The sequence below is a fragment of the Mercenaria mercenaria genome, chromosome 2 (assembly GCF_021730395.1).
Source record: "Mercenaria mercenaria strain notata chromosome 2, MADL_Memer_1, whole genome shotgun sequence".
Taxonomy (NCBI): domain Eukaryota; kingdom Metazoa; phylum Mollusca; class Bivalvia; order Venerida; family Veneridae; genus Mercenaria; species Mercenaria mercenaria.
Window position 1 is genome coordinate 66,013,787 of NC_069362.1, and position 24,056 is coordinate 66,037,842.

Below are 24,056 nucleotides of genomic sequence, written 5' to 3' on the forward strand. Positions count from 1 at the left end.
TTAAAACTTAATATGCTAAAACGCTATCTTGGTCGGGCAACCGAATTTTATAAATACTTCCAGTGCACGGTATAGACCCCTTCGCCTTACTACACAACCTAGTGTCACATCGTTAGGTGTGAAATAACGACGTACATTTAACTAGGCTGTACAGTTCTGTTGAAAGTATCCTGCAAACTGCTATCTCGTGTCAGTCCGGTACACAAAATGACACATCGACTGCCGAACGTATTACTTCTTTGATTGAGATTGATTCCAATATCTTGTTATTTTAGGTCTTTGCTTATGTCAAGTGCAGTACTTCATCAAACATACGTATCATCAATATTAAATACTTTGCTTCTACTTCTGTAATAATGAAATAAAATACACATAAATTTGCCTTGATTAAGATGACGGTATCACCATTCGTAATTATATTAGCCTTCCGTCCGTAAGTTTCCGGTGGTTTCCGTACAATCGGAATCGGCTATTTCCGTGGTTTCGGCCGGGCCGGGCCGGGTTTTATTAATAACCCAATCGGAATCGGGTATTTCCGTGGTTCGGGCCGGGCCGAGCTGGGCCGGGTTTTATTAATAACCGAAAATTTATACAATAATTCAAGTCTAAATATAAAATTTATCAATCTATCCTCTATACCCTAAAATCCGCTATACCCTAAAGCACTGTAGAAGTGGCAAAAAAAAAAAAAAAAGAAAAAAAAAACTTCTTTGCGCTTCGTGACGCTTCTTGTCGCTAAATTCTTTCTTGTCGCTTTATGTACAGTAGCTTCCGGTTCGCTGTAAGGGGCAGGTAATCGAGACTAGAAAATTGCGCAAGTGTGGTCGATTATAAATCAAAATCAATGGCATAAAACTTAAATTATTTGTATGCTGAATTTGAACATAGTGTAGTTAAACTGTAAATAACTAAAGTCTGGTTTATCTGAACAAGTATTTTGCTGAATTTGTACATGGAACTCTGCATGTTTTGACAAAGTTGAAGAGTAATCGGATACAAATGCCAAGCGGATGTGAATGGTATATTTATATATACAAGGTTTGAAAGGCCGTGAATAATGGAACCAAGAAATAACTTTGAAGCTGTACTTGGCAAGTTCAGGAAGGCAAGTTTTTCAGCATTTATTTTAGGAATTTATGTAAGGCAGTGGCTAAAGAACTTGAATCGCTTCCCGAGAAAACAAACTTATTCGTCCGGAATCGGTTTTCTAGCCAAAGTACCTTGCTTAGGCTGATTTTTGGTTATATCCTGTATGAATGCAGGAAGAAAGTGTTTGTTATTAACACCGAGACACCACTTCGGTGAACAGTATCTCTGGAATATTCAATAAAACTGAACGTAAACTAGAAATACATACTAAAATTATGCTATCAGTGTGTATCAACATTCATTTTGACACCATGCAAATTGTCAACAGTCCAGATAGCGCAAGCGAATGCGGGTCAAAGAAAATCGGGCGACTTGCATTTCACTTTGAGGTTAGATTTGAGAGAAGTTTGAAGTTCTAAAGTGACTATTTCACTCGAGTCCCCCATTGTGAGAGCCCTGGCAGTGCTCCAGCTAGGATTAAAAAAGGGCAGGGTGCTGGCAATGAAAAGGGCACTTCTGGGGTGGTGGTCGGTCTGGGACCGTGCTCCCCCAGGAAAAAAATATAACTGGTCCATGCATACAGTGCATTTTAACATACTTTAGGCATGGAATTTGGCATAATTTAGGCATGTTTTTTGGCACACTTTAGGTATGGTCTTTTAATAGGCTATGTCTTTCATCTCTAATGCACCTATTTATTAACTAAAAATTCTACTGTTTGTATTTTACTTGGCATTGATTTTCAGCTTGTAACATTTCTTTGTAATTGCATACTGAATAACAATATCTATGTGTTTAGGCCTATTTTACTTATTACAATTTCAGTACACACCTTCTTCATGTAGGCTATTTGATATTTATAAATTTATACCTGCAACATATTATATACAGAAAATAAAGTTTAAACTTCCACTTAAATAAATGAAATCAGGCAAAGTTTTTAACTTACAACAGTGTAAAAGCAAGTTTAGCACTTGTAATAGACATATTCCGGGTATCCAAAATTTTATATCCCGATATGGTTACACTTTTTTCTAAAAGTCGTGGAATGTCCAGTTTAAACAATATTTTTGAAAAAATATTATGATGCAAAGACAGTTTAACAGCATTTCACAGTATCTGACAGGGTCACACATTAAACCGGAATCCACCTAAAAACCGGAATACACGGGAATACACTTTGCATAACCGGAATACACCTGTATTTTTTAATTTAAAGGTATTTTTGAAGTGTTTTTGATATAATTCAATCATATTTATCGTATATAATTAACATACGAAAGGAAAATAAAATACGTTCACGCAAAATGATTTTATACGAGATTGAAATTCGGCGACTGCGCCGGAAATTTCCATAACCGAAATACACCCGTATTTTATTAATAAATGGTATTTTGTAGTGTTTTTCTTTTCAGAAATCATTCGTGTTTAATATAAAAAATAAGTTTACAAAAGGAAAATAAAATACTTAACACAAAATGATTTATACGAGATTGAAATTTGTCGACTGCTCAGGAAATTACAATAACCTAAATACACCCGTATTTCTTCAACAAATGGTATTTTTGAAGTGGTTTATGACTGAATTCAAACATATTTATCATAAATAATTAATTTTCGAAAGGATATTAAAATACTTCTGCGCATTACGTCTTGTACACGATTGAAAATCGGCGTTTCGCACTGAAAATTTGCGCATTCGTGAATGAATTTCCATGTCCTAAAATTCTGTAATATACACCCGTATTTCTTAAATCAATCGTATTTTTAGGGTTTATGACAGAATTAAAACATTTTTAAAATGAATAATTAATTTACAAAAGCAAATTAAAACGCGCAAAACGTTTTTATACGAGGTTGAAAATTTGTTGAGCGCACGGGAAATTTGCGCACTCTTGGATGAACCACAGTCGCCATAATTTTGTTAGCTTTCAACTTAGGTAGGTAAATTTCTTTAAAGTTTCAACTTTTTAGTTCAAATTATTTCAAAATATCTTTTTATGCTTATATGATATTCCTCCACTCTTTATTTACTGAACTTTAATAATAACCAATATGAAATATACTTTTAAATCTTATTGCTTATCATTCTGTTAAAAGTACCTTATATATAATTGTTAATAACGAACAGGCATGTTATTCGAGTGTCACCTGTCAATCAACAAGTTGAGCATGTTGAGTGGACACTGATTGCTATAGTATCACGTATGATTAAATCTGCAATTCATCGCTGTTTTAGTAAAACATTGAATAAGTGTTGATACGTTTAAGTATATATGTATATGGCTGTATAAGCTTTTCGTGTGCAAAAATAAAAATTATACTGAATGTACCTGTTTTCCTTCAATTTTTCAATTTGCAATAATATTGACAATTAAATGAAATTAAATAAAAGCTTATCATATTTAACTGCACTTCCCTCGTTAGACATAATTAAATTTTGTCACATGTCACTTGTGTGTGCTTTCAAATATACTGATTAATTGATTATCAATAGTGTGATAATCCCAATCAAACTCTATTGGGGACTAATCAGAGACACGTGTTTGTTACGCCGCATATATTTAAAGGATATAATTGTGCTATTGCAATGAACGCAGTAAACGTTTGTATTTTTTATATATTAAACATGATATAATTCTTTTGAAAACTGATTTTTCAAAATATATTTTCTTCTTAAACATGTTAAATTATCAGATTAATTCTGAGAAATAATTCAATTAGTTTCCAATAATAAACATATGGCCGGTCCTTTCCGATCAGCGCGGCTTTATGCGCTGACATGTGTTTTTGTGTATAATTCATTAAAATCGAATATTGATATTGTTTTCTCAATTTATTTTTTTTTTTATTTGTTATACGAAATATGAAGAAATAATTAAATAATTTCCAATAATAAACACGTGACATGCCCCTTCCGATCATGTTATGTCCTTTTCCGATCAGCGCGGTTTTTTGCCACTCGTATTTTGTATATAATTCATTTTAAAAATCGAAAATTGCTATTTTATAATTCCTAATTTATTTTCTTTTTTTATTTGTTAAATGAAATATGAAGAAACAATTAATAATTTCAAATAATAAACATATGACAAGCCCTTTCCGATCAGCGCGGTTATGTCATGACCCGTATTTTGTCTATAATTCATTTATAAATTGAATATCGATATTTTTTTATCATAAATTATTTTCTTTTTTTCATTTTTTAAATGAAATGTGAAGAAACTATTAAATAATTTCCAATAATCAACATTCCGGTATCTAGTCAGAGCGACGTAAGCTCGCCGAATTTCAATCTCGTATAAAATCGTTTTGCGTTAAAGTATTTCATTTTCCTTTTGTAGACTAATTATTTTATATTATACTCGAATGTTTTCTGCAATAGCCCCTACAAAAATACCATTTATTATTGAAATACGGGTGTATTTCGGTTATGGACATTTCCGGTGCGGACGCCGAGCTTCAATCTCGTATAAAATTATTTTGCGTGAACGTATTTTATTTTCCTTTCGTATATTAATTATTTATGATAAATATGATTGAATTATATCAAAAACACTTCAAAAATACCTTTAAATTAAAAAATACAGGTGTATTCCGGTTATGCAAAGTGTATTCCGGTGTATTCCGGTTTTTAGGTGGATTCCGGTTTAATGTGTGACCGTATCTGACATTAAAGTGTACCCTGTCATTACATCTTAGTAAACTAATTTCAAAGAAATCTTCATGAAAATTCGGCAATTTCACAAAGCAGACGACAACTTACTTTCGATTTCAAAAACTTATAAACGATAAAATCAAAATATTTTCCTATTTAAATTTGATTGTGATCGATTTTTATTAATTACATATAAATGTCTGTTGTCTGGACTTAAGTTTCAGTTGTGTATAAAGGGGTATTTACGACTATATTACTGAAAACGAAAGTACACTTTGACAGGTGGCGCGAAATGATAATGATTTCAGACTGGTTTGCAAACTGTTTTAACACTAAGGTTCAATGATTTTAATGCTAGTGGAGCAGTCTATAATATCATGGTTTGCCTCGGGCACGATTACAGCAGGTAATTGTTTAATTGTTTGCTAATTATGTCAATGCCCCCCGGCGTGTATCACTCGATAAAAAGGGGGCAATAAAGCAGTGTATTATAATCACTGAGGCAAAAAAGGGAAGTTTGGCTTAAAAAGAAAGAAATGAATGGTTGTAAAATGGGCAGGGTGCCTTGCGGGGCAACAGGGCGGAACGAATTTCGGAACGGGCGATGCGCCCTGCTGTAAATAGCTAGCTGGAGCACTGCCTGATATTTAAAGTGATCAAAGAAGGCGCTGGAAGCTTTAATGGCAATTACGTATACATCTAATTGTACATATAGTGTAATCAATTACAGTGGATTTTCTGCCTGTAATTATGATTACTGTCTGATTACTGGAGGAAAAGTATGACACCAGGGTATTAATATATATAAATTTACAATGTAAGTGATTTTCTAATATGCTTGCTTCAATTTATCAGGAGAATATTCCTAATAAGTTCAGTGTAGTCAACAACATTTCAGTTTATTATTATCCCTAAACAATTGAGAGGTATGATAAATGCATTTTGTCATCTTATTATAATAGTCTTAACTTATTAAGGATTAATATTTAAATACTACTGTTAAGGCTGTCAACTTTACTGCACAGTGACATTCAGACCTGCAGTCTTAAACATTTGTTTAATAGGATGTTTCCTGCTTATAAATTATGACAGGTTGATAAACACGTTTGTACAAATAATGAAACCTAGTAAATGGGCATAGGTACCCTAATCTTGTTGGTTTTTTCTATGACTTTATGAGCCAGTTAGTCTTCATTTTGAGTAATTTCAAAAACGTTACAGAAAGAAACAGTTGTCAGCATGGGGTATGGAAATTTACTGGCTTGTAAATTCAGTATTGCAATGTCCATCCTCAGGAGTCTGAAATTCTATCACTAAGACTTAAGAAGTCTTATCTTTAAATAAAAAGATACCCCCTATATATCATATATTTTATTTTGTACATGTATGTATTTTTTTATATCAAGATAGATTTTTGGAGTCTTATTGATAGAATTTCAGAGTCCTGTGATCCAACAAATATTCCACTTCACTTCTAGATTACATTTGAATGTTTTAAATAGATTACTTTTGAATGTTTTCAGGGAGCAAGGAAGGACTATGACAGTTTTGTTAGTAAAGTAGCTAATCCTTCTATATCGGTGAGTTTATCAACTGTGATTTTAAGGAAACCGTGGTTTATAATATTATATTGCAGTGTTTTCCTAGCATTTTCTGAAGACCTTTTAAATTAATTGAATAACATTTCATGTCACTTCATTGCTGTAAAAGTAAAGATTTATTGAGCACTGTGTACCAGGACACGGTTCATGCAAATACTTTAAAGCGCTTACCCTGCTAAATTTCTATAATGAATTTGTCCATCATTCAATTAGGACATTACCATTAACTGATAAAAAAGAAGCTTACCAAAAAGATACTGACTAAATGGCGAACGGTGCAGATCATGATCAGACTGCATGGATGTGCAAGCTGATCATGATCTAAACTGGTTAGTTACAAAGGAAGAATCAATTGTGTCCAGTATGATAAATAAAGTCATGTTTCAAACACATCATAGATCGATGTTTCTTAATAAGCTAGGAAAGCAATGATGTTAGTTTGATGTGTGATGCAGAGTTGACAGCTGTTGCTCGATTTCCAGTCCATATTTTTGCTTATTTTGGATATTTTAGCGAATCTTTTTAGATTCAAGATGAATAATATAAACAGAAAAGTTGGATTGTGGTTTGGCTGTCTTTGAGAAAGGTGAACAAGATAAAGCCTACTGTTACTGAAAACAGAATTTAACTACATGTATTTCCCACTGGTGTTTTATGTTTACTGTAGAATCTTTTATTCTTTGAAGAAGAAGGCTTTTCAGTCTTTGAAATTTGTTTTGAAAGTGCACTTGTCATTCAGGTGGCTAACTTGAGAATATTGAATCTAGTCAAATGAATAATTTACAGTCGGAGAATGCTTAGAGCTAAGGCAGTTAAACTTCAACAAAAATGTTATTTGTGGTGAGTAGATGACCCCTGTTGTTTAAGGGTCATAAGCCCAAAGATCAAGGTACCACAGTTCAAATATTTTACACCAAAACCTTCCTCATTTTCTTCAGATTTTTAGCATCGGTTCATGATGGTCAGGTAGATATTTATAGTTTGTACAAGGTTTACATTTGTATTACATGGACAGCTATCAGTGTATTTGCTGTCTAGAGAAATTTCCATGACAACCATATTGTTTTAATAATGGACATTATAATGTATTAACCTTTATGTTTGATGGCTAAATAAATTGCTACATAACAGTGTTAGGCCAGTGGGTAATTATTCATAGAAAATGAAATGGCAGCTTCTTCTCCTGGGGACTGCTGGCATTTCAGTATTTTAAAATGTCAGCATATAAGTTAGTATGATTAAACAGTTTTACATACCTAGGTATAGTGATGTGTAAAATATATATGGTTGCTCTACCATTGGAGCACCATAGTTTGGCTCATTCGGATGGAACGAGGAGACTATAATTTCTCCTATCACATTAAACTCTTCTATAAACTTGTTTTGCTTGTACTTTTCTGTCTATGCTATAATGCAGGACGGCCTTCACATACTGGTTTATATATATGTAAAATGAAGTATGAAATTATAGTGCTCTGCTTTGAACATAGCCTATCATGACATAGCTGTACCACATTTATGTTGTTTTAAGAAGAAAAGAAAAAAACCTTGATGAGTAGATAAAATACAAAGTGTTTGTTCTATATCTGAATTCATGTACAATATGATATTTAATCTTTCCAGGATGCTGAATTAGTGAAATGTTTGAAATCTTTGAAGGACTGTGCTACACTGCTGGACAATGAGCATGAGGTGCTGATAGGGGTGCTTCTGGTAAGGCTGCTCAGTTGAATAGTTGTGAATTAATTGCTTTCTGTAGGTAATTCTGATATATAATACAGAATGTGTTAAAGGAATAATAAGCAGGATTTACTGAGGGTTCTCATGCTATTTGATGAGACCACCATTTACATATAAAAGAAGGTGTTTTGACCAAAAAAAGTTCACATAAAGTGATAAGTTCAAACAGCTGTTATGGCCCAAAGTGAAGTTTTTTTTGATACCCTGTCCCCACCCCCTGAAACCTAGATTTAAAGTGTAACCAGAATACACATGGTGAGAAGTATTTCATTTGTTTTAACATTATTTCATTATGAAAATTTAGTGTCTGCTAGCCTAATATTGCTATAATAGACTGACCTATATATTAAAATGTCATATAAGATCAGAAGATCTGTTAATAACTACATTTTTATGTCCCAAATGGGAGGTATATAGAAATTGCACTGTTCATTACTTAACATGCCTGACTTTCAGCCACTAGCAAGGATTCTAACTCGTATAGGCAAGGATACTAACTCGTATAGGCAAGGATACTAAACATTGTGTGTCACCTGTAAGAGTTAGGTCTCAAGCCACAAGCAAGCATCCTAACTCTTGGGCAAGGAAACTCAACATGGACAGATCCAAAACTGTCAATCATTAATGTTTACATAAAACAGACTGTCCAGTAGGGACTGTCAAATACGATTGACCTAATTTACACAATAGACCACGTGCGTTTTGTTTGTGATACCGCTTGTGAGCACTTGACCTTGGTATGAATAGAATAACAATAGAGGGAGGAGTTAGATGAAATTTATCGACAAAAACTGGAACAAGAGTTAGGTCTTGAGCCACTGGCAAGGATCCTGACTCATGTGGGCAAGGAGACTCATGTGGGCAAGGATACAAATGTACTACACATTGTGTGTCTCCTGTAACAGTTTGACCTTGAGCCAAAAGCAAGGATTGTAACTCATTGTGTGTCTCCTTAAGGGTCGTGTCTTGAGCAACTTGCAAGGATCCTAACTCCTATAGGCTAGGTTACTCCATTTCAAACGCATTTACCACTCGCTTGAGACATCTTTTGTTTATATCTTGTTTCTTAAAACAGACCTTAAGAATATAATAAAAATATTTATGCTGTTTTGTAGAAACTTGATTGGATGAGGCGATCGAGTGCTGTGGTCCAGATGTACCAGTCTATGATGCTGAATATTGTGTCAGTGCATACAGTGTATCTGAGGGCTTGTTTGAGAGCACTCATCAAACATTTCATGCCAGGTGTGTTTTTGTTACTGAAATATATCAATTTATTAGCTTTTTAGCTCACCTGTCACATAGTGACAAGGTGAGCTTTTGTGATCACCCTTCGTCCGTCGTCAGTCCGTGCGTGCGTCCATCCGTCAACAATTTCTTGTCTGCACGATAGTGGTTTCATTTATGATTTTATTTTAACCAAACTTGCACACAACTTGTATCACCATAAGATCACGGTTCCTTTCTTGAACTGACCAGATCCCATTATGGGTTCCAGAGTTATGGCCCCTGAAAGGGCCAAAATTAGCTATTTTGACCTTGTCTGCACAATAGCAGCTTTATTTTGATTTGATTTTTTACCAAACTGGCACACAACTTGTATCACCTAAGATCTTGATTCCTTTCTTGAACTGGCCCAAATTCCGTGATGGGGTTTCCCGAGTTTTATGGCTCCTGAAAGGCCCGAATTAGCTATTTTGACCTTGTCGCACAATAGCAGCTTCATTTATGATTTTATTTTAACCAAACCTGCACACAACTTGTCTTACCATAAGAACTTTGGGTTTCCTTTCTTGAACTGGGCGAGATTCCATCATTGGGGTTTCCCGAGTGATGGCCCCTGAAAGGCCAAAATTAGCTATTTTGACCTTGTCTGCACAATAGCAGCTTCATTTATGATTTGAATTTAATCAAACTTGCACAAAACTTGTGTCACCATAAGATCTTGGTTCCTTTCTTGAATCAGCCAGATACCATAATGGGGTTTCCCGAGTTATAGCCCCTGAAAGGGGGCCAAAATTAGCTATTTTGACCTTGTCTGCACAATAGCAGCTTCATTTTGATTTGATTTTTAACCAAAGTTGCACACAACTTGTATCACACAAATCTTGCTTCCTTCTACAGCTGGCCAGCTTCCATCATGGGTTCCAGAGTTATGGCCACTTAAAGGTCCAAAATCGGCTATTTTGGCTTTTGCAGCCATATAGAGACTTCATTTATGGTTTTATTTGATACAAACTTCCAAAATATCTTCAACAACAATAAATCTTGGATTCCATGACAAATCAGATCCAATCGTAGGTTCCCAGGGTTCTCACTAGCAATTTCAAGTTGCAGTCCTGGGACTCCCAAAGCTAAAAAAGTTGCAGTCCCAACTACTGACTAGACTGACGGACAGACTTAAATGTTTCGTCAATACACAGGCCTGTATTGTACTGTCAAATTAAGTTTAGACCGAAAGACATTTTGTAATCACAAATCTTCACCCAAATATTGTTAAGGTGCGATGAAAAGGTAAAGGTAAAATGTAGTCAAAAATTAATGCACGACAAAATCACCCCTGCACAACAGCCCCACACCCTCTCCGCCCCATCCCTGCTGTTTCTGATCTTCCTGGACAAAATCCCCTTGTGAAATTATAAAGATGGACAAAATTCCCCTTGTAAAAATATAAAGTTAGACAAAATTCCTGGCGATAATTTTATCTTTACCTTTTTATTTCAAAATGGAAACGTATATAAACATACAGTGAAAAGAAAGTACGTGAACAATTACTGCTTTTATTTTAATACTTATTAAAGTTAAAACATTCGGTCTAAAATACATTAAGAATGCACAGTATGTCTATGATCAACATATTAATAAATGCTTCTTCAGTAAAATCATCGATTTCGCAGAATAATAATCACGTTACTAAGACTGGCATCGGCAGCATCTTAAATTACTCGGACATTCATTCCTAATTATCACTTCTTCTAAAAAAGTTCTTTAAAACTGCCTGGTAATTAGTACGTGAGAAAACAATCGGAGTTACACCAAACACTACGTAATCCGTCGTTAACAATTAGAAATTGTCACCTATGCAATCACGCCGACAATCACATGTATACATTAGAGTAAATTATACATATGCAGCTTATCTCTCGGTGTACTGTAAACGGGCAATGCTGATTGGCTATACGCGGCTATCGGTGACAAGCGAGTGACTCCGCCCACATATTTTGCTCTCGAGTCAAACCTTGTGTATTCACAGGTTTATGTAATCAATTAATTTTCATTGCGTCTCACTGCAGAAACGTGCGTCCGGGGACTCCCAAGCTGCAATAAACACGCGTATACCGGGACCAATTATGTGTACAGGGACGCCGATTTCGGCGTTTCCGAGAACCCTGGGTTCCAGAGTTATTTTATATCTTATTACCTCACCTGATTGTAATTAAAATGGATTTATATCAGTAAGTACTTATAGGACTTTTTTGAAATTTCATCATTGTTATTAGTTGGACAGAGACAATCAGGGTAGATAACTATGAACTGATTTTATGTCAAATTACCTCCCTTTATTTCAAATTAAAATGGGTATATCTCCATAACTAATGAAGATACTGATCTGAAATTTCATTTATATAAACAGTTTATTTGGCAGATCCTGCTTTTGTTCACTTACAATATTTTTTTTTAATTACTTTTACGTTATTATAAATAGCTTATTTTCAGTAACTTTTTTATTATTGGCCATAGGGAAAAACCGAGACCACTTTTCTGTGGTACAGCATGGATGGTACCTCCAATTTTTAGATGTATTTTGACATATCTATACCTTGTAAGATTTTTTTTTCTTTTTGGTTAAATTTCTTCACTTTGTTGTTCCTGTCTTTTGGACTTAGATATTTTTTCTGAGGACCTTCTTGTCCTCAAGTGCAATGATAACAGGTGAGCGATATAGGGCCATCATGGCCCTCTTGTTGAATTATTTTGATGTAAAAGAACAAAGAATTTTAAGGTTGAAAAAATGTCTTGCCTCATGATTTATGATAATACATATTTAGTTGTTGTGTTGGTGATGATGTTGTGATTACAGTGATTACCTTCTGAATTGTAGTGTTACGTCCTGTAGAAAGCAAGGAGACACCTGAAGGTTTCGTCACTGATGAAATGATGGCTGCTCACAATCAAGGCTTCACACATGTGCATACCCTGATAAAAACTATAATGAAGATTGTACCTATGTAAGTAGAGTTTGTGTATTAATTTAGTGTTCAATATTTTATAAAACAAAATCTGTTTGGAATGTATAAATCATGTTTTCTTTATTTAATGTCTGTGAGCAAAAGGAAAAAAAAACAAAAACAAAAGAGTCTCATGTATTATTTGCTCGATCTGTGGTATATGTCTGAAGTTGGATTTTACTGTACTTAAAATTTGTCAGCTTAAAGTGGCAGTAGTCACAACAGGAAAAAGATGTGACCATACAGTTGTATAATTTGAAACAGATATGCAGATTTCTTGTATAAACCTTGTTTCAGGTCCTCAAATTTACTGATGCCACTTTTGATAGATAACTACCCATTCTTCACAAAGGATGTGTATATCCAAGAGTGCTTCATGAAAAACTTGCTGCAGATAACATACTACAAACCAGATCTCAGACAGTCCATTATGGAACTTCTCATAGAGAAAGTCATCAAACTTGACGTATGAAACCCTATTTTACTCCCTACTTTACTTGTGATGTATGTTACCCCTTCTTTACTTGTGATGTATGTTACCCCTTCTTTACTTCAGGGGTTCCATTTGACCCGGGACCCCGGGTCCGGACCCGGGAGATTTTCAAAAGACGCTCAAAGGACCCGGCATGATACTTGCCTGTGCGTCCTTCGGGACCCGGAGGCATTTTCCTTTGATAATCCTTTCTCTCATCATTCATTTCCTTCAGTAAAACTTTTCCACGATAGACACGTGTATTCCAAAATAAACACTCGCGGTCATGCCCTCCTGCCTTTGATCTTCTGCTAAATCCCGCCCTTTCTCCTGTAGACATGCCTCGCTGATTTTTTTATCAGCAAGTTACGTCACGGTGAGTGCACATAGGTAAGAAGAATCAATGAAGTGTTGAAATTAATTGATAAAGAGTATTGATCCTGTGTACTGTCAAAAAAGGCGCCAATTATTAAATTATCGTAAGCAGCTGATTACCGAGCATGTGAAAAGTGCCCTGCAAGATTTTTTCATGCCAACTTTAAATTAGACCATTGTTAAGTGATCATACCGTAATTTCAACAAGAAACTTCACAAATTTTGATGAATTTTGAAAGCAAAAATAAATTTAGAATGTCCGTTCACGAGTCTAATTACACCCGATGTCATATGCATATTTCCAAAATTCCTTAAAAAAACTGACTTTCAGTGCAGTTTTTAATGATAAATAGCATCATTATTTGAGGAACTATCTCCGATTTAGCTTAGTTGGCCAAGTAAACTAAGCAAAAACTACTTTCCGATGACATTCCGAAAGTGTACCAGTATCCGGATAGTACATTTTGGATACATTTTTATAGAGTGTTATAGCACTGTTCTGTTATTAAAAATTAAATGAAATATAGAAGAAAAACCTAATCAAAATAACATGAATTTTGATAAATATTAGTTTACAATATGAGACTATATGACCTGAAACTGACATTTTTATTATGCTGTAACATGATCTTGGGTTTATTGTTTTCTTAGGTAAAGATCTACGTATTACTAAATAAAAAGAATATAGTCAATTATATGGACGTGTTGGGACAGGACTCCTGTATTTTGGAAAAGGACCCTTCAAAATTTGGGCCCAAGGGTCCTGGGACTCTTGGGTTTTCAGGTCTAGTGGAACCCCTGTTACTTGTGATGTATGTTACCTCTTCTTTACTTGTGATGCATGTTACCCCTTCTTTACTTGTTACCCCTTCTTTACTTGTGATGTATGTTACCCCTTCTTTACTTGTGATGTATGTTATCCCTTCTTTACTTGTGATGTATGTTACCCCTTCTTTACTTGTGATGTATGTTACCCCTTCTTTACTTGTAATGTATGTTACCCTTTCTTTACTTGTGATGTATCTTACCCCTTCTTTACTTGTGATGTATGTTACCCCTTCTTTACTTGTGATGTATGTTACCCCTACTTTACTTGTGATGTATTTTACCCGTTCTTTACTTGTGATGTATGTTACCCGTTCTTTACTTTTGATGTATGTTACCCCTACTTTACTTGTGATGTATGTTACCCCTTCTTTACTTGTGATGTATGTTACCCCTACTTTACTTGTGATGTATATAACTCTTCTTTACTTGTGATGTATGTTACCCCTTCTTTACTTGTGTGACGATTTGATAAAAGACATTGTGTCTAAAATCATTAGTCCTCCACCTCTGATTCATGTGGGGAAGATGGCAATTACTTGCGGAGAACAGGTTTGTACTGGTACAGAATCCAGGAACACTGGTTAGGTTAACTGCCCGCCGTTACATGACTGAAATACTGTTGAAAATGGCGTTAAACCCAAAACAAACAAACAAACTTTACTTGTGATGTATATAATTTTTCTTTACTTGTTATGTATGTTACACTTCTTTACTTGTAATGTTATAACTTTTCTTTACTTGTTATGTATGTTACCCTTCTTTACTTGTAATGTATATAACCCCATCTTTACTTGTGATTTATAGAACCTCTTCTTTACTTATTATGTATATAATAAAATCTGTAAAAAGATCTTTTGGAAGCAAAGAAAGCAACCAAGCAGAATAATAGCAGACTCAGTTTGAGTCTGTTCATGAGAGGTAATGAAATATGCAACACCTCTCATGCCCCCTAGCACCGGCTTAAGCGAAACTCTATTACACATCAATTGAATGGACTCCATGATCCAAAAGGACCAGAAAATATAACAACACTGAATCCAAGTATGGGGAGACTTTTTACAGCTGCCATAATGACACTTAAAGATTGCTGTTGCGATAGTTAATAAAATCTGTAAAAAGATCCTTTGGAAGCAAAGAATGCAACTAAGCAGAATAATAGCAGACTCGGTTTGATTGAGTCGGTTCATGAGAGGTAATAAAATATGCAACACCTCTCACGCCCTCTAATACTGACTTAAGCAAAACTATTACACATCAGTTGAATGGACTCCATAATCCTTTTTAACTTGTGATGTATATAACCCCTTCTTTCTTGTGATTTATAGAACCCATTTGACTTGTGATCCATTCTTTTTCCAAAGGGACATATTATGTTATGATACCGATGTCCGTCTGTCTGTCTGTTAGCATGTGTAATTCTTGAAGGATTTCAAAGAAATGTGACACAAATGTTCACCACATCGGGACGACATGCAGAGCACATGTTTTGGATGGCTCACTTCAAGGTCAAGGTCATACTTGGGGGTCAGAGGTCATATGACTTTGTTTCGTGTCCGCTCTGTAACTCTTGAACTGCTTGAAGGATTTTAAAGAAACTTGGTACAGGTGTTCACCACATCGAGACAGCAAGCTGGACCTTTTTTCGGATGGCTCGCTTCATGGTCGAGGTCACACGTAGGGGTCAAAGGTCAGCTCTGTAACTCTTTAACCCCTGAAGGATTTCGAAAAAACTTGACACAAATGTTCACCACATTGAGAGGACTTGTAGTGCGCATGTTTTGTCTGACTCTCATCAAGGTCAAGGTCACAGTTAGGGTCAAAGGTCACTTGGCTTTGTTTCATGTCCGCTCTGTAACTCTTGAACTGCTTGAAGGATTTTAAAGAAACTTGGCACAAATGTTCACCACATCGAGATGACATTCAATTTCAATAAAAATACTTTTACAGTATTTAGTAATGAATTAACACATTTTCTGAATGCTATCATGGAACAGCTGTTTAATAGTATAATAATTTATTATCAGCAGATGAGATTGTTAATAGAATGGAGTTTTGTTTCTGTTTTGGTGTGACTCATTGTTACAGGATAAATCATAACACTTGTAATATCAGGTTCCTGGTTGTGATATATGTAGGATATGGTAGTTTTTAATAGAAAAAGAAAATATATTTTATAAAATTATTGTACTTGCAGACTAGAGCTCCTAGGTCAGCCATATTAGAAGCGAGATTACAAGATGAAAGTCAAGAAAGTGGTATATTCAATATGGTGAGTGTATCTAGATGGTTTCATTTGACTTCAGAATTTTTATTACAGTACTACATTAAGAGTTGATTACCATTAGAAAATATGTTTGGACAGGATGGCATTGAGCTCTTGTTACAGAAAAGAGTTATCATTTGCAGACTTTTATTAAATATATTATTTCCATTTATCTAGATCTTTACCAAACCATTGCTGAGAAAAAAAAAGTTGATATAAAAAAATTCTGTCTAACTATATACTTAGCTTGCCTTGATCTTTGATTTCTCAAGCTTAAGAAAGGTGATATGCACTTTCAGAAGTGTATCTGACTTCTTGCATGTATTTAACACAACTAATGATAAAAATCCAAACTTAAATATTTAGTTTAAACATATTGTAAAGATTTAAATAGTTTAGTGAAAGCTGAATAGATTTATTTTGTTGTCAAAATAACTGCAATATCATAAAAATGAAAAAAGTCCAAACATGTGAAAGTGGCCTTACCTTTGTGTTTATATACAGCACTTTACAAAAATTTGTAAATTGATTTTATCATAAAGGCACAGCCACTGTTACTCAATACTGGAATCTAAGATAATGGGATAAAATCAAATTCTTCTGTTTCATCTTTAGCTGTTATTCAAAAGTATTTTGAAAACCAAAGTACAACATATATATTTGATGCTATGAAAATCAGTATTTTGGATATTTTACCAGGGAGGAAAGTTGTATATTGTTTGTTATTTCCTACAGGATGAAGAAACGAGCCCTGTGATAGAGTATACTGACAAATTAGATGTTCTAATGGTTCATCTGTTTGAATACATACAGTCTGTTTGTCATAAAGATGGTAAGTGTTTTACACTTTCTGATAACAATAGTCATTGCAGTGATATGTTTAAATGATGTGTGAGGTATTTTTCAGTCCCTTGGAGTAAAAACTGGTATTGATGTCACTTACAATGTTTGGTCCTAACTGCACTTGGGTTCAGTCCCATAAACTTTTAATCCTGAGGGTGATACCTTATCCAATAAGCCGTCACTGTTTACAGTAGTATGTTATGTTGTCCATTAACTTCTTTGGCATAGAAATGGACCGTGTCTGCATTACCTGTCCTGCTTTTTTGTCAGATCCATTTCTCTACCACCAGTCAATAGATTTTCATATTACTTTGCAAAAATGTTCTAAATAACTAGACTACCTGACGTGTGCAAGGCCCAGGCTCCAAGTTCAAGGTCACACACAGAAAGGTCAAAGGTTAACAGAGACTGTTTTTTGCCCTGTCTATAGCTCTGCCATCCATCGAGGCATTTTAGTATTACTTAGCACAAATGTTTAGTAAAAAAATAAATGTCCAAACATAAATTTATGGTCACATTTATAGGTGTAGGTTATGGTCATGTTGTCTGGGCTATAACATGAAAACTGGGCCCTAATCCCCTAGATAAAAGTACAAACATTTGTCTTCATAGCTTGTAAAATCACTTTGATGATATTTAAGCTTGACTAAATGTATTATATGGAGAGTTATCCTACTTCACTCAGCGTTGATGTCTATTCTACATGGCTTTGCTTCAAACTTAAGGTAGTTATACCTCATCAACACCCAAATCATTATGACATAAGAGCCATAACTCTCATGCCAATATTTTATAAATTACTTCCCCTTCAGGTTAATGTTTTGATGGATTTTCACTCTCCTTCTGTTATTACTAAATGGATTTGATTCAAACTTGATTTGGCTGTTACATATTTTTAGCCACATGATATGACACATGGTGCATCACTTTTGCAGAAATATTCCTTAGCCAATGGATAGATACACTTTCACTCTATCTATGTTCTTACTTGAAATACATTTAACTCAGACTTAAACTACTGTCCAGTGTCATCACCCACATTCGAGTCATTAAATACTCCAGTGATAGCTCCAGCTTCTCAGATGTGCCCTGTTTCACTATCCTGCCCTGAAATAGTTTCTTTTTGTTTGGTTTAACTTCGCAAGACACAATTATATGTCATATGGTGACTTTCCAGCTTTGATGACTTCCTCACATGAAGAATTCAATGCCGCAAGTGAGGGTCGAACCAACATCAGTGATGGACAAGTAATTTGAAGTCTGCCACCTTAACCACTCTGCCATGGAAGACCCTGGGAAATAGTTAAGTGCGCTGTCTCCTCTAACAGCTCTTGTTGTTTGCTCTATTAATTTAAGTATGTGTTTTTTTTGTATAATTTCAGGGGAGTTGGAGTGGGAAGGCACAAAGAGGTTTTATCGTGAGATGTTGTATATATTTGAGAAGGTTATATTGCCCACATATGCTTGCTGTCACATACAGTTCATCATGTTTTATCTAGTCAGCTTCAGAATGGTAAGTATAGCAAAATACATCCCAGTCATTGACAGGTGAACTTAAATCACCAGAATGGTAAGTATAGGAAAATACCTCCCAGTGATTGACAGGTGAACTTAAATCACCAGAATGGTAAGTATAGGAAAATACCTCCCAGTGATTGACAGGTGAACTTAAATCATCAGAATGGTAAATTTCATACAATCTTCTCACTGATACACAAGTACATGTATATTATTTAGAAGTATGCATTCATTGCTCATTGTAACAGAGCATTATTAGAGCTGAAGGTTGCTCCTTATCTCTATAGTTACATGTGAGAAATGCATCCTTTGAACTCTCACAAGTTTTGGTGGTTCTACCCAGGTGTCTGAACATGCCAGAAATATTTCCCAGAGGGGCACCTTGGGTCTTCCTCTCTACCATTGCAAGCTGGAGTCATCATATGACCTAAATTGTGTCATGACTTAAAACTAAACAACAACAGGGCAGTTATTGTAGAAATGATTATGGTTTTATGCACAAAATAAGTATGTGAGTTTAGGAAGAAAAATCAGTATTTAAATTGACAGCCATATCTACTGTTATAAAAGTAATTGTTTTGTGTACAATGAAATACTGACTTCACAAGGTCTCAAGGGGATTAGGAAAATGCTTCAGTAGTCAGGACTCGAGTGACCCAAACCTTTGAGCATACATGCTTAGATTCATGTTAGATAAGTCCAGATAAAAACAATACAAGTTTGTTTTGTTTCAGCAATTATGTGATGGGTTTCTGGACTACCTGTGGAAGCTGGTACAGAATCCAAATGTACATTCTGTATACAGGCAGTCAGCCGTGGCTTACATGGGCAGCTTGTTGGCTAGAGCCAAGTTTGTTTCTATAAGGTGAGTGTTAGATGTCAGTCAAAAGGTACCATGCTTGCAAAACAAGATGCAAAGGAGCAACTGCTGAATTTTTGTCTCTTTAAAACAAAAAGATATTATTATATTAACATAAAGGAGAAGGTTTAACTTCACCAAAATGGCCTAAAAACTGAAAGTCTCGCAGTGGAATAAATTCTAAGTTTTCATTCGTCAAGAAGTACTGGTACTTTTTACCCAACTGCATGCTATAATTTGCAGTTTATTAGTCCCCTACTGGTTGAAAACCAGTTTCGGGGACTATAGGATGCGCTTTTCCGTCATTCCGTCCGTCCGTCTGTCCGTCCGTCCGCAATTTCGTGTCTGGTCCATAAATCTCCCATCCATGAAGGGATTTTAAAATTACTTGGCACAAATGTTCCCCATGATGAGATGACGTGTCATGTTCGAAAACCTAGACCCTTAGCTTAAAGGTCAAGGTCACAATTGGAGGTCAAAGGTCAACAGGGCTTTTTTCCTGTCCGGTCCATAACTCTGCCGTCCATGAAGGGTTTTAATATTACTTGGCACAAATGTACCTCATAATAAGACGATGTGTCATGCACAACTTTCAGACTCCTAGCTCAAAGGTCAAGGTCACACTTAGCAGTCAAATGTTAACATAGCATGAACAGGGTCTGTTTCGTGTCCGGTCCATAACTCTGACTTTCATTAAGGGATTTTAATATTACTTGGCACAAATGTTCCCCATGATGAGATGACGTGTCATGCGCAAATCCTGGACCCTTAGCTGAAAGGTCAAGGTCACAATTGGAGGTCAAAGGTCAATAAGGTTTTTTTCCTGTCCGATCCAGAACTCTGTCATCCATCAAGGGATTACAATATTGCTTGGCATAAATGTTCCCCATGATGAGATGACGTGTCATGCGCAACACCCAGTACCCTAGCTTAAAGGTCAAGGTCACACTTTGAGATCAAAGGTCAGTAGGATTTTTTTCCTGTCCAGTCTATAACTTTGTCATGCAAAAAGGATTTAGATATCAGTTGGCACAAATATTCCCATGGATGAGACAACATGTTATGCGCAAAACCCAAGCCCAGGGTCTAATGTCAAGGTCACACTTAGAGACCAAAGGTCAGACACAAGAATTACTTTGTCTGGAGCATTTCTTCTTCATGCATGGAGGGATTTTGATGTAACTTGGCACAAATGTTCACCAACATAAGACGGATTGTCATGCACAAGAACCAGGTCCCTAGGTCTAAGGTAAAGGTCATATTTAGAGGTCAAAGGTCAAATTCAAGAATGGCTTTGTCCAGAGCATTTCTTCTTCATGCATTGAGGGATTTTGATGTAACTTGGACCAAATGTTCACCACCATGAGGCACCCTATTTTTAGAATTATGTCCCTTTGTTGTTACTATAAATAGATTTTATTGTAACTTTTTTATTATTGGCCATAGAGAAAAATTGAGACCACTTTTCTGTGGTACAACATGCATGTTACATCCAATTTTTAGGTGTATTTTGACCTATCTCTACCTTTTTTTTTTTTTAAGATTAATTTCCTTTTGTTGGTACTATAAATAACTTATATGATAACTTTTTTAAAATCGGCAAAAACATTTCAATATGAAAACAACTGTGGGTTTTTGTATATGCACATTTTAATCCAAGTGTGTTGTTATAACATATTGTATATATAGTACAATATTGTTTATACATCATTGACAGATATCAGTTCATTATGTTATCCTGCAGTAGAGAAAATTAGGTGCCTTACAGTAGGGGACTTTGTAGTGCATGGCAATACTTCATTCACTTGTTTATGTTGGAAGAAACCATTAAACATTGTAGTGAAAACCTTCAATTTTTAGCTCACCTGAGCTCAAAGTGCTCATGGTCAGCTATTGTGATCACACTGTGTCCGCCGTGTGGGTGTCCGTCTGTCCATCAACAGTCATGTTTAAAAGACATCTCATTCAAAACCACTGAATGGATTTTGATGAAACTTGGCATGGATGTTCCTTGGATAGTCTTCTACCAAAGTTGTTCAAACAGTTCTGCTTGGTTGCACATAGGGTCCGCCAGAGCTAAAAATATAAAAAATCTTCAAGAGACATCTCCGCCTTATCCGATGGTCAGATTTTGAAATTATTACACTCAAATGGTCCTTATGTCACCCTCTACCAAAAAATTATACCAATTCGTGAAAAAACTTGACCACCAGGGGGTGTGGGCACTTTCCCCTATATGTATATAGTTGAAATTTAAAAAATCTTTTGTGAAACTGCTGGCCTGATTTTAAAATAATTTTACACAAATCATCCTTGTGTGACGCTCTACCAGGATTGTTCAAATTATTCTGATTCGTCACAAAACATGGCTGCCAGGGGGCGTGGTAACTTTTCCCTATGTGTATATAGTAGAAACTTAGAAAATCGTGTATAAAGCTGTTACCACGATTTTAAAATAATTTCACACAAATTGTCCTTGTGTGACGTTCTACAAATAGTGTTCAAATTTTTCTGATCCTTGAAAAAGCATGGCCGCCAGAGGGCATGGTCACTTTTCATCAACAATTGCTTTAAACAACATCTCCAAAACCACTGAATATATTTTGATGAAACTTTACACAAATAATCTCTGGGTAGCCCTCTTTCAAAGTTGTTCAAATGGTTCTGGTTCATTGAACATATTATGGGTCTTTTGGTTAAAAATAGGTTTTCAGCTATCAGGCATTAAACATTTTTTTCTCTAGACCTTTGATATTTGGCATGTGATATAAGGGTTTGACTCGCTACCAAAACTATCCAAATTATTGCCTTAAGGTCAAAAACAGCCATGCTCTTGTGTGTGACATGTACTTACTATAGGCTTATATGTAAGAAACTTAAGTCATTATACAGGAAGCAATGCCAATCTTATTTTTCTTTGCATTAGATACTGATTTCTGGAAATTGCTCACCCAATTTGAATAAATTTGTTGTTTTTTTTTTCACTTTTTATACGCCCATTTGAAAAACGGGACGTATTATGGGAACGCCCCTGGCGGGCGGATGGGCGGGCGGGCGGGCGGCGTCCACAGACCTTGTCCGGAGCATATCTTCTACATGCATGGAGGGATTTTGATGAAACTTGGTACAGTTGTTCACCATCATGAGACGGAGTGTCATGCGCAAGAACCAGGTCCCTAGGTTTAAGGTCAAGGTCACACTTAGAGGTCAAAGGTCAAATTCAAGTATGACTATGACTTTGTCCGGAGCATATCTTCTTCATGCATAGAGGGATTTTGATGAAAGTTGGCACAACTGTTTATCATCATGAGACAGAGTGTCATGCGCAAGAACCAGGTCCTTAGGTCTAAGGTCAAGGTCACACTTGGATACAAGATACTCAAAGGATACAAGAATGAAAACTTTGTCCGGAGCATATCTTCTTCATGCATAGAGGGATTTTGATGAAAGTTGGCACAATTGTTCATCATCATGAGGTGGAGTGTCATGCGCAAGAACCAGGTCCCTAGGTCTAAGGTCAAGGTCACACTTAGAGGTCAAAGGATACAAGAATGAAAACTTTGTCCGGAGCATTTCTTATTCATGCATGGAGGGATTTTGATATAACTTGGCACAAATGTTCACCACCACAAGACGGAGTGTCATGCGCAAGAACCAGGTCCCTAGGTCTAAGGTCAAGGTCACACTTAGAGGCCAAAGGTCAGATACAAGAATGACTGTCCGAAGCATTTCTTTTTCATGCATAGAGGGATTTTGATGTAACTTGGCACAATTATACACCATCATGAGACGAAGTGTCATGCGCAGTTCCCTTCCCTTTGTTGTTACTATAAATAGCTTATATTGTAACTTTTTCATTACTAGACGTAGGGAAAAATCGAGACCACTTTTCTGTAGTACAACATGCATGTTACATCCAATTTTGAGGTGTACTTTGACCAATCTCTGCCTGGTAAGGATTTTTGTGTGGACTTACAATTTTTTTTTTGGAATTTTTTTTTTTTTTTTTTTTTTTTTAAAGATTAACTTCCCTTAGTTGTTACTATAAATAACTTATATTGTAACTTTTTTATAATTGACCGTAGGGAAAAACCAAGACCACTTTTCTGTGGTACAACATAGTTGTTACTTTCTAATTTTAGGTGTATTTTAAGGTATCTCTACCTGGTAAGGAGTTTTTTTGTGGACTTACAAAAACAAAAGAATTACAATGATTACTAAACAACCACAAAATTAAAATTACATCTGCAAATACAGGTGCTAGTGTAAAAAAATTTGCTGTGACGGGCGTATATTGTGACATTCTGGCACTCTTGTTCACAGAGTGAAAAAACGTGTCGTTTGAGGACACATTGTACCGTATCCAAAACAATTCAGCCAGAAATTTGTGTTCTTTTGCCTCATCATATTTGATGACGATTTTTGTGCACTGTCAATATTCTTGTGTGTTTCAGTTGACGCTTGCGTCGGTGTCAGGCCAAACTTGTCTGTTATAGTGGCCTGTTTCATCTTTGACTTGCTCATTCAGAAAAAAAAAATTCACTGTCGGCCATATTGACTAATCATGAAATGTAGAGGCTT

At 35.5% G+C, this 24,056-nt stretch overlaps 1 protein-coding gene across 1 annotated transcript in view; it reads left to right on the top strand.

Annotated features, from left to right (window-relative positions):
- Positions 1-775: 775 nt before the first annotated feature.
- Positions 776-24,056, top strand: part of LOC123564136 (RNA polymerase I-specific transcription initiation factor RRN3-like) — a 32,942-nt gene continuing 9,661 nt past the window's right edge. Inside the window, exons 1-10 of the mRNA XM_053536806.1 lie at positions 776-1,109; positions 6,275-6,327; positions 7,972-8,061; positions 9,204-9,333; positions 12,191-12,317; positions 12,615-12,783; positions 16,187-16,261; positions 16,991-17,087; positions 18,481-18,611; positions 19,351-19,481. Of these exons, the coding sequence (XP_053392781.1) occupies positions 1,058-1,109; positions 6,275-6,327; positions 7,972-8,061; positions 9,204-9,333; positions 12,191-12,317; positions 12,615-12,783; positions 16,187-16,261; positions 16,991-17,087; positions 18,481-18,611; positions 19,351-19,481 (1,055 nt within the window). The 5' untranslated portion in view covers positions 776-1,057. The remainder of the gene's footprint in view (positions 1,110-6,274; positions 6,328-7,971; positions 8,062-9,203; positions 9,334-12,190; positions 12,318-12,614; positions 12,784-16,186; positions 16,262-16,990; positions 17,088-18,480; positions 18,612-19,350; positions 19,482-24,056) is intronic.